Source organism: Macrobrachium rosenbergii, chromosome 16 (assembly GCF_040412425.1).
Source record: "Macrobrachium rosenbergii isolate ZJJX-2024 chromosome 16, ASM4041242v1, whole genome shotgun sequence".
NCBI lineage: Eukaryota > Metazoa > Arthropoda > Malacostraca > Decapoda > Palaemonidae > Macrobrachium > Macrobrachium rosenbergii.
This window is the reverse complement of record NC_089756.1, coordinates 40,539,478-40,552,112: the sequence shown is the minus strand read 5'-3', so window position 1 is coordinate 40,552,112 and position 12,635 is coordinate 40,539,478. Positions and strand designations below refer to the sequence as shown.

Sequence of the window (12,635 nt, the reverse complement as noted above, 5' to 3'; positions counted from 1 at the left end):
TGTTCGGTATATCCCATACTAGCATATACTGTACATCCATTCCAAGATATGACATGTTAGTGATAACAGAACTGAAACATGTAGGGCAAAGGGTGTGTATTTATATACTAAAATGTATACTTATTAATACAAAAATAGAATATATTTCAAAACAATATGGTATGCTTTTTACACCAGCAGTGCTCTTGTCACTACCCTTAGTGTTTAATTATACAGTACAGTACAGGGAAAAGAGAATGAAAGAAGAGCAAATCCATGAAAACATATAGGCATCAGTGAATTATACTAGAGGAGATGCTAAATGTCCTTTTTGTTAAAATGTAGAAAGATATATTGCAATTTTCATGATTTTACCCGGAGAACAGGAAAAAGAGAATTGAAGTACTGGTACTAATTCTTAGAATCAAACGAAGAATACATAAGTAATGGTTGGCTACCATTCAGTGAAGACTATTGAGAGGACAAAGGAAATACTATACTTACCTGTACTATGTGTTGAAAGGAAGAAACAGAATAATGGAATAAAATTCAAACATTACATAAGTAATTGAGGCATTCTTGCGAGAGCAAATCCTCAACATTGAAACTGAATCTAGCAGATACCAGTACAGTAGTAATGTGCAAAATAGCTACATTATGCATTTTTAACCAGTTACTGAAAAATATAAAGATTGCACAAGAGACTGAGGCGCCACTGCAAAGAAAAATCTTTATCTCTAAGCATGGACCTGTCAAACAAGTATAGTTGATGTGCAAAACAGCTGCACTGTACATTTTCAACTATGGTAAAAAAACACTTACCATAGCCTGTATTATAAGTGTGATCAACTGAAGCATGGGGAACACTAAAATTGTCTGCATAAGGATATAGCCACTTCCAGTCACCAATTCCAGGTATAGTGCTGTAACCACATATTTCTGAATCCTCAAAGTCACATACTGTTTAGGGAAAATGTAAATATGAAATACTACCTTTTATTTAACCCATTAAAATTTTTTCATAAGCTAAGTCCTTACAAAGTTAATTTTTTTATCTAAAATATGAAAGACATGAGATATTATTACAAAATGCTTCTTGATGCAAAGGAGCTGTGGTCTGCATTGTACACATGTTTGGTTATCTTTTCAGTAAAAATTCCTGATTCATGAGACCAATACAGTACTTACGATTGTCACCAGGATCGACTGTTGGAAGAACAGTGCTGCAATCAGATGACAGAACTGTTATTTCATCAATAGCAATATCAGCTTCTGCATTCGTGCCATGAATTCCAGAGAAGACAATCTGAAAGAAGAACAAATTTTCATTATTGTATTTTTACTAAACATTTCTGTTACTGTATTGCTACTAAACATTTCTAAGAATATAAGAGGCTTTTAATGAATGTAAATTATACTAAGGCATGTAACAAAAGGAAAAGAGAAGTAGTTACATCATTCAATATATCAAAAACATATTTGAATAACCTTTTAGTTGGACTTCCTGGTTGTATCTATGAATGTATAACAACTATCTCTGGGCCTATTCCAAGGAACAATTCTTAATATCATCCAAAAAGGTATTACAGTACAAGAGGCCTTGGTGTAATGTGCAATTACTTATACATGCCAACTACCAAGAACTAGTGAAATATTGAGGAAAATTTGTTCTTTTTGACACCAGAATAAAGTAAAATTATGGTTTAAAAAATCATAATGAGTATCTTCACAGTGTGAGCAAAATGAAATACTGCTTACCACAGCTCTGAATATGATAAGCAATATTAAATCCAAACCTTTTGCTTTAGCCTAACACACTAATATTATACGTATTCAATAATTTTGTTAAACAATTAAAGTACAGTAGTGACAATATGATTGACAATGACCATGGTATTGCCAATGATACTAGACTTTCAATATCCTGAAAAGTAAATTTAAGAGGATCTACAATTGTAGAGAACCAAAGGTAAGCAACAGAAAATCTAATACCATGACAATAATCCAGTGTAATCAAACAAATGCTTAATAAAGCTGTGACCAAATATACAACAAACACTAAAGAAACTTGAAATGACTAAACAGAAATATAATTCAAAAATCTGTGAAAAAGTGTAAGGACAACACCAACTGCTTGAACAGATAATACAGTAAATGTGCAATAAAAAAACAAACTGAGAAATAATCCTATACACCTAAACTCAGACCAAAAGTATGACAACTATTAAGCAATAGAACATTCAAGATAAAATTAACAACAAAACTAAAATAAAATAAAAGGTTCCCTGAAACTTAAGTAAGGGTAATTCTACTTCCAAAAACACCAAACAAAAGGATATAGTATAAACAAAATCTAAATTGAAGCATTAACATATTCAAGGTAATCCTAAGTCATTTAATATTTCACTAATACACTGCTAATTCATTTGCCCGTGAAAAACCAATAAGATTAAAGGGAATGTTATTAAGCTTCTCTCTTTGGGGGTAAGGTTAGTTTTTCAGTTAATTCATTTGCCCATGAAAAACCAGTAAGATTACAGGGAATGTTATTAAGCTTCTCTCTTTGGGGATAAGGTTAGTTTTTCAGTTACAAACATGAGAGTGAAGACACAATATGATTTGACTACTTCCACTAAATCACATAAAAAATCTTATTTCATATTTACTTCAGTTCTTCCTTTAAAAGGAATGTCAACAGCAGCTAAAAGCCAATCTGGACCCTCTGAATAACCTCTTGTCCATAATGGTTCAGTGGCTCCCTCAGTTCTGCAAAATACAGATTTATTTTAAAAGTGACATACAGCCTAGTTTGCGTATTTCTTGAAAACCATTAGAGAAAAAGCAACTCCTTTACTGATGAAATCAAATATAGTCATGAATACATAGGTGACTAAATGTGGGTAACGCAGAAAGACATAGGAAATATTACATTTCTAAACACAAGTAACCTAGAAAATCTTCAAACAAATAGACCTGGACTGTGGGCTTGGTAGTGTGCTAGAACTTGATTGGAAATATGGCAAATACAGAAAAGTTACATAATTTGGTATACTGTATCTTAGAAATGGGGTTATGTTGTTCACTGAAGAAGAAAGAAACAAGAAATAAGAAATATTCATTAAACACAATCTGACTACACTGGCACTGTGTTGATGAAAGCTAAACATGCAAAACAGCACAGCAGGGCCAGAAAAGGGTGTTCCATAGCCAACATCTTTCCATATAGTTTTCATGCATTAATAAATTTATTTGGTTAAACTTCTCTTAATAATAATAATAATAATATTAGCCAGCCAAATACAATTACAAAATATATGTTGGTCCTCTTTCTCTATTTAAACCCTTCAATGTTCACCATGGCCTTTTATAGCCTTGGGTTTCTGTTCCCTTAGTATAGTATAGCCTGAGATACACTTTTCTTCTCACAGGGTAATTATTTTTTCATGACTGTGCTTAATATAATTTTTTTCCTATGTTGAGTGATTTTCTTACGTATTTGCTCCTTCTCTGTTATTTCACTCTTCTCACTCTTTGATATAATTTTTTCTTTACAGCCGTGCATTCAGTTCTGTGGAACTATAATAATCAAGTAACACTTTTGACTTAATCTGTGGGTACACATTTGAATAATATCTACATGAGGGGTAACCGCATACCACCAACTCTTCTAAAGAGTAAAACCTTTAAATCGCTCCTCTCTCACAGACATAATGTCCAAGTTTCATTTGATACATTCTACATAGTCAGAGTTAGAGTAGTTTTCTCTTTCATACATTAGCTGATCTCTTAATGAAATTAATACAAAATTTCATACAATACAATACTGTAGGTCTATTTGATACTCTCTTCAAGAAATAGATGATGACCATCAACTGGTAATAATTGTTGATATCAAGTCACTCTTCAGCTGGGAGGAGGGTTAAAATGCAGCCTAGAGAATGATATTTCATGTTTGAAACTGAAATGGGAATAGGAGCCAAATTTCATTCTTCAAGCAACTGCTGTTATATCTAGTTTACCAAAACAGTCGAGTGAAAAAGTTAATTTGTCAGGCTTTTGAGGAAGTACCAGATCAGTGAAGTAAATTTCAAAAGATCAGATTATCCAGGTTTTACTACACATACTTAACAAGAGAAACAATTCACAGATGGAACTGCTATCTGTTTCTTAGATTAAAAATAATTTCTTTGTCAAAAACTTACACTACAAGCACTGTCAGTTCTCCACAGTCCCCGCCAACTAATAGATACCAAAAAGTTAGACAATATTTTCCTTGCTCCTCCAGAACTGGAATCTTGGCTTCACCCTTCTCTTCACTTCCAATGATTTCCAGGCACTTTGATCCAATCCCTAATACAAAACAGTCATTACATAATACGTTAAAATCAAAATCTTCATGAGCAGTTACGATGTTACAAAACCTACCATATGCTGTATCAACAAATAAACAAATGGATCAACATAAGACATTCTTTTGCATTTTTCCTCAACAAAACTAGCAATATGATTTAGTAATTAGCACTGATATATAAAATTTATACTATTAAATACTCTTTTATAGAGAAAAGAACAAATCATACCTTCTGATGTTGGATGCTTATCCACAGCATTCACCCACTTTCCAGATACTTCCATGTCACATGTTTCATCATCTAAGGAACAGTGCCAGATCTCTCCCACAGGTGTTGTTGGTACACGTGTTGTTTGGGGTGTTGTTGTTGAAAGAGCAGGCATTCTTGGACATTCTTTGTTTCTCTCAAAGTCAAAATCATCTAATGCTATTTTTGAATTGTTGTTGTTTTTGATCCCTTTAATATAAAGCTGCAATAAAAGAAGACAGTGGTATGATTTAATGTACCTTTCCACAATAAGACAACAATAAGACAAATACTTAGGGAAAAAAAATTACCATACTAATGTGAATGGCATCCTCATAACAAAATTAGTAAGATGAATACTACATATGTCAAATTTAATAAGTTCATGACATTAGAGTACAAAATAATGATTATCTTATTAGTGCAATTAACTTTTCAGCATCTACCGACAGTATATTACTGTACTAAGAAATTACTGTATGTGGCTGAAATGATTTTCAAAAGTCTTGGAACAAAACAATTATATTTTACCTACTAAACATCAGCAGATCACCTATTTTAAAAAATGACTGACTTTCAACTAATGTTTTATCAAATAAGGTGCAGTTTACATTATTTTCACTTCTCAATCCTCTTTTACTTCATTTCAATGGCTGACTAGATACCTGAGGTCATCACTACATAATGGCACAGTATCTCTCCTCAAGGAAATTCCTTGCCCTCTTGCTGAGATTAAGAAATTAAAAAGCTTAACCTTAGAAGGCTGATGGACTCAATACACCATTCAATATCAGTGAGTTTAAGCAAGAGCATCATGAACCATAACACCAAAGCACTTACCTGGTAAGCAACTGATTCCAATATAAAATCCTTTGCTTGAACATGGATCTGTCCCTGTTCCCAGTTGCCATTGGTTGGAGCTATTTCCTCCCAAAGGGTGGTTTCTTTTCCACTGGCAACAACAGAGCTAATGCTAAGCCCTCCAATGTTACCCTAAATATTGAGGGAGATAAAGCAAAATAATATCATTTTGTGCTACAGTATATATCTAATTTACTGCAAGTATTTTACAGTTATTTATGAAGATTATGTAAACTTGGCAAACCCTTGAATACAAAACAATTATTAAGGAAGGCCCTCTAACTTGTGTTGCTAAATAATTTGTGTACTGATGTGACAAAACACCATATTTTATATGTTAATTTGCAAATACACATATTAAACATAATGTCCCTTATTACACTAAAGTAATTTAAACTTCAAAGTCACGGCAACTTATGACCATATCTCATATAATTAAGTTTTTAAAACAACTGGTTCCCTACTTCTCTTTAGAATACTGTATGATTTGACATAAGGCCCAAAAATTGACAGTGCAGCAATAAATAACCTGCAATAATTTACCTACTTTTAAAAAACTAAAGACAAACAGCAATCTCTGAATATACAACAAACATTCTTTTTCCTGCAAGAAATCCAGTTTTTTATTTACTAAACTGAAGGTGTTTCAGTTTTTAAAACAAGGTATTCTTTGGATCTGCAACTGGACAGAATGAAGACATATAAGACTCTCTCCTTATATGTATACTGTATTAAATCTTGATATACTTGTACTGTATTGTTAGCAATAAACTAAAATAATTAATAAAGTGATCTGTTTGTGCTTGAACATACACCCAAACGTAATTTTTGTTTCAAACGTGCAACCCTTTCTTCTTACAGGAGTGCCCTACTCCCAACTGAGGCCATTCAGTAGCTTCAGCTCTGTGAAACTCAGGATTAACATTTAACGTATAAGTAAGGGCTTCTACTGCAGATCAAATCCTCAATTGCATGAAGAAATTAAAACTCTCCTATAAAATTATAAAATAACTGTCAGGGCCAATCACCATACAGTAAGTGATATGCAAAGCTAAAATACAAGGACTGCAGCTGTTTCAGTGTGTATGAACACTAAAATTTATTATAAAGGACATTTATATATAAGCATGATAAATTTATTTTTATCTCTTTCTTGAGCTACCTCTTTCACACTGAGCCACATATCATCCCAAATAGTGTGTCTCCCACCACTGTTCTCAGATAGTGCCACCCACAGTACCCTCAGTACTGTCTACAGCATGCATGCTCCATAAAGTAGACAGTAAACAGTACCCCATAACAACTTAGTGCTTTAGCATATAGTGTTAGCAACACAGTATAGTATATCAACAATTAAGTATGGACACTCATGAAAAGAGAAATGTTGTAAGCTGTTAGAAGTACATACCTGTATATAATACCAAAATGAAAAGCAGAAATTGTTATGTTGTTCAGGAACAAGTAACTGGCTTTCTAATGTTGCAGTGCCAAAGGAGCCTTGTGATGCATCAACATACAGGAATTTAGCTACAAAAGTAGAAAATAAATTTCTTTCATCAATACAAATATCCTTGTAAATCTACTCTTTTTTTCTTTACAAATAAAAAGCTTTCAAAATTTATGTTTTTCTGCATTAAGTGATTTTCAGTTGAAACTGTCTTTACATGTAAGCATATTGTGGGAATTAACTTTGGCATGAAAGCCGAACTATCAGAGAACAGGAAAAACACCTTGCTATAGTTTCTGAAATATTAAACAAGTGTCTGGACCTTAGAGTACAATTTCACTGCTGGGAGTTATTTATTACAGTACCAGCAGAAGGCCACACAATTTATTACAAATGAAGAATACACAAGGAATAATATTAATCGTTCAGCTTCATACTAATAAATGTTCTAACTCTGCATGTAATGTATCATACCCACTGCTGAGTAGGATTAAAACAGCTGCTTGGGATTTTCATAAAAATAATGATTTTGAGTCTTCAATAGGGTATCTTTGGCACAAGAGAACTGTCAATTCAAGAGGGTAAGCATTTAAACCTAGATATAATATTTGGCGTTGCTGGCAAATTGAGACTAACAAAAATTTTACCATGAAACCCAAAAATATTTTGATTTTGTCATCAACCAATGTGAATCTCCCAAAAGGACATCAATTTCATGTGACTCTATTCAGGACTGAGTCCAATATGCTATTCATTTACAACTATGTCCAAACCCATAAATTATTTTGATAGCATAGCTGCTGATTTGCCATCAAAGAAGTTACGCTTATGGTCCTACTAGGGGCCCCATAAGACAGACCAAGCAATATCAAGAATTCTCTGATAGCCAGTCTTTACAGAACTGTTACAGTATATTTTAATACTTAATGTTAACCATTGCAAGATTCATTTCTATGACCAAATATAAAAATATAAGAAAGCAACCTACTCAGAAAATGAATCACTGCTCTATATTGTATGGGAGACAATAATAAATCAGGAATCAGACAACTCACATTTGGCAAAAAAAAAATATTAATTCCATGATAAACAATTTAGCCACAAAAGCTATAAAAAACTTAAACACATTCCAATGTATTATCAATAAATAATCACAAAACTAAGAAATGGGAATATTCCCTAGTAAAACTAAATGGAGAGGCTAGAATGAAAGGTTGAACGCTAATATAATCCAAGACACGTACATTAATATAATACATCCTGGTGAATTGACATGGGACCACCAGAGCCATAATGGGGTTACTGAAGTTTCATCAAAGGGAGATGAGAAGATGATAATTATAATGAGGAAGAGAAAAAGGAGAAAATCTTGTACTAGACAAAAATATTAAGGAATTGTCAACAATCTTCAACACTGTCTTGTAACCACTAACCTTCAGTACTGTTTGTATGGTCAGAGCTTGGAGCTTCTGTATCAAGGCTGTCACTGCCCTTTCCTTGGAGCCAATCAATATCATCAGTAACATTTTCAGTTGTATAGAGATTCTGCCATCCACAACTGCCATATTCAAAATTGCAGGTACCTTTACAGAAATAATAATAATAATGATAAAAATAATAATAATATAGTGAATACTGTATATATAATTTAGAATACAACCCTCTCAAGTTAGGGGTACACCATCCATGGTGTGCCCCTTACAGTGTGCCATAAGGGGTAAACTACAGATGGTGCTACTGGCACTTTGCAATGTCGCTTCAGTGCCAAAAACATTTATTTCTATCTTTTTCATTCCAGTAATTTATCTCATCTCTTTTTCTAAAGCTCTAAACAAAGTTTATACAGTAATAAGAATTGCTAACTTCAAAGACCCTAAGATGTTTCACACTTCTTAGTATCCTAAATATTGATCATTAAGGGTAGTAATATGAAGCATTGTTGTGAGAAATCCAGAATCTGTGTTACAAAGTTGCATGAGATGGTGCTACGTCGCTATGGACTGGATAGCAACCAAGTAAATGTTGGCCAAAAGGACAGAGTTAAAAGAAAAGGAAAAGGATGGTACTGTACACCTACATAAGAGCTGCCTTCACAAAAGCCCAAACCCCATAAAACTAGACCCCAGTTATAATTAAAGCTTGACAATAGAGTGAAGGATGAAATGTGTTTAACTTTAACAAATGATAAGCAAGGAAAATAATGTTTTGGCAAAATGAACACAACCTTTATATGGGCAAAGCCATCTCATGATGCAAAGGCTTCACGAGACAGTGTTTCTAGAAATTAAGCAAATGGTGCTCATGGCTGAAGCTCCTAGTGACTCTTCCTGGGATACAACCATAAGCATACATAGTGCCTAATCACCTGGTTCAGAGACTTGTACTCAGTTGCTACCTCAAAAGACCCTGTTAAAGTACAGGAGGGGGTACATTTCCCTTCTATATTCAACTAACACTGTGATATGGGAATAATGTTGGTGCCACTTTTCTAACAGCTAGACAGAGTAGATGCATAAAGTCTAGATTACACAAAAGTTGCTTAATTTCTCAACAGCTGTGCAAGAATACTAAACAAACAGTTTGGCTACTGGAATTTAATTAAAAGTTTAATGCACTGAATGAAGTTATTTCTTACATCATATAACTCAAGCAAGGGGTGAATTAAGTTAAAGCATTTGAATGATGAGAGAAGTCTATTGGAGAGTCGAACAAAACATGTGCATACCAAAAAATGAATTAATAACTATATAAACTTCATCAAGAAAAGGTGCTGATAAAAAAATGAATGGTACTGGACAATAAAGTTGATGCTACAGCTCCTGCATCATAATATGGTCACTGCATCAATGACACCTGTAAAATGGTGGTTTCATCAGAAAGGTAGCCTAAGAATTTTCAATCCAATGATGAATCTAATCTTAATTAACTCCTTACCATTCTTGGCAGCATAGCACTGGTAAAACAAAATGTTTGTACAATCTTATACTGTAATAAACTCAATTAAGTATTGCAAATGTAAAGTACTTAACATTAAAAATTCCACAATTACTGATTAATAAATTATTCCAGTAAAACTGAAATTCACTGACAGTCACACAACACAGTTACTGAGACTTGACTACAAACAACTTCAGCATACACAATACTCTACAACTAACAATAATTTACCATATGATTTTCTTATAAGGTCAGCACAGAAACTAGCATCAAAATAGCAGTGACATAAGATGTCTAGTAAAGCATAAGCTTTACTGTAACTGTGAAGTTGCAATTTACCAACCATGATAACAGTACAGGAAATAAATACGTACAGCAAGACAAGCAACTCTTAAGTAAATGCCACAAGAGTTCTTTTAAAATTAATTCCTATTTTATCTTTGGAAAGAAATTTGTCTCACCCAAGCACTCAGTAATATTACAGTATGCATTATTATCATCCAGTAATCTCTGTACATATCTGCAACAACGCTATTTGTTTATAAATCAAGTCAATATAGAACTTTGCTCACTCTGAAATACAAAGCTGTAAATGACATATAACCTTACCTATTTTTGGGCACTCTTGAAGGAGGAGAGTGACATCATCAATAACGATAATTCCATCAGAATCTTTCTTCTTCTGGGTGGCTTCCCATATGACTTGGAAATGAAACTTGCCAGTTGGGATGGGTATGTCAGCAGTCATCCAAGAATAGCCATGATTAGCTGAAAAAAAGATAGACATTTAGTGCCTTAATCAAATTCTTTGTTGTTCCAAGACAATCAAATTATGGTACCAAACCACCAAGATTTACTACATAATTTTCAGCAGCAAGATTTAAACTAAACAAATTATATGGTATTTCTTTCTTTCAGAAGGGAAATCAATTACATAAAAAATAATGTTCAGTGCCTCAGACAATACAAATGGAATGGAATGGATTACAAAATTTAGGCCAAGGGCCAAGCACTGGGACCTATGAAGTCAATAATTGCTGAAAGGGGAAATTGAGGGTACAGGACAGTCAAAGTTTCAAGTGTGTAACTGGAGGAAAACTTTGGAGTTGCACTATGAAAGAATTATTAGGAGAGGGTGGAAGGTAAGATGGAAGAAAAAGAACATGAACGGAGGTACAGTACAAGGAATGAAAGGGGTTGCAGCTAGAGGCCAAAGGGATGCTGCAAAAAACTTAAGTAATGCCTATACCACCCTAAAGGGGAGACAGTATAAAAAAAACACAATTTATGTACAAAAACACGTTCTTACACTGATATTCTGACACAAGGAGTAACAAAGACAAAACAATTGGCTCCAGCTTCTGTATCCTCTAAGGTGAAGAGGGGAAAATCAAAAAAACAAAAGCTGAAGTTAGCATTATAAATTCATAAATCAATGCCCCAGAGTGTAGTGCAGTATTACAAGTCATTTTGTGTCAGATAAACCAGCAAAACATCATTTTTACTTCAAAATTTAATGACCTTTGCTGGATTAGAAATCTTATGAGAGCAAACACTGTGTGCTAGATTTTATTTCTACAAGATCACCTGAACTCATAAAAGGAATAAAGAGAGGGAAAAAAATCTAAGCAGCAAGTGCACATCCATAAATGCCTCCTACAGCTCATCCCAAGGAAAAAAGAATTAATAATAATTATTAATTACTGATAGCCTATAAAGCACAGAAAGCATCTCTGCTACCTAAAACATCTACACTCTCTCAGAAAGAAATTATTCATACAGTAATATCAATAATAAAAGAATCTAAACAACACAGAAAGCATTTACAGTATGCATCTAGACTCATCTCCTAAGCTGCCACTAAGGATATTATCATAAAAAATAGAATCATGCTCTATGCCTAAAAAAATTAATTTATAAAATATCCAAATATCAAGAAGCCTCTCAACATCCAAAATGTCTCCTGTCTTCAAAAACGAATTACTGCTAAAAAAAATCAAAACAGCACAGAAAGTGTTTCTACCTCCAAAAAAATGTCTCCCATGCCCTCTCCATTAATATTCCCCCTACCAACACACACACACACACACATAAAAAAGTGCTGAAATTAATACTTTTAAAAAAATCTATTCAAGCAGGAAAGCAATGATAATAATAAGAAGAAAAATTCTAAACAGCACAAGAAGCTTTTCTACCTCCAGAAACATCTCCTAGGACCAAAAAAGTAAATAAAATAAAAAACTTTACACCACAAAAAGCTTTTCACCTACAGAAACATTTTCTACACTGCTTGAAAGCATGGACTCCATACCAAAAACAAAATTCTAAACTGCACAAAAAGTTTCTACCTCCAGAAATAAGTGTTAAGCCCCATCAAAAATTGCTCATCACTAAAAAAGTCAAAGAACCCCCAAGAATCAAGATGAAGATGGTCTGGGCTCCTGATGAGGAGGGGATAGTATGAACAAGATGTTGCATTAGATGTCATGGATATGGGAGGAGAGGAAGGCCTACGAGAAGATGGAGAACTGAATTCAAGAAGACATAGAAGACAATGGAATAGACAAAGGGGGACACAAGCTATAAACATCTGGAAAAGGTTCATTAAAAACAACAACCTTGACTAGAGACAAAGCTGAGAGGAGAAGAAGACTGAAAATGGTTTCAAACAACTTTTCAAGCATCTCTACATCCAAAGACATACCCTAAATCTCTAGAAAGGGATTTTTTAGGAATGCAAATCTAAACAAAATAAGGTGTCCTAGCTCCAAAAATCATGGACCCCATAAAAGAAACTGAGGTGTCTCTTTTCG

The 12,635-nt window shown here is 33.6% G+C and overlaps 1 protein-coding gene across 1 annotated transcript in view; it reads right to left on the bottom strand.

The window, feature by feature from the left end:
• The window catches only part of LOC136846940 (MAM and LDL-receptor class A domain-containing protein 2-like), a 212,146-nt gene that overhangs the window by 178,797 nt on the left and 20,714 nt on the right, over positions 1-12,635 (bottom strand). The window contains 9 exon segments of the mRNA XM_067118195.1: positions 802-939; positions 1,168-1,285; positions 2,646-2,745; positions 4,182-4,329; positions 4,560-4,800; positions 5,418-5,570; positions 6,847-6,965; positions 8,319-8,468; positions 10,432-10,590. Coding sequence (XP_066974296.1) covers positions 802-939; positions 1,168-1,285; positions 2,646-2,745; positions 4,182-4,329; positions 4,560-4,800; positions 5,418-5,570; positions 6,847-6,965; positions 8,319-8,468; positions 10,432-10,590 — 1,326 coding nt within the window.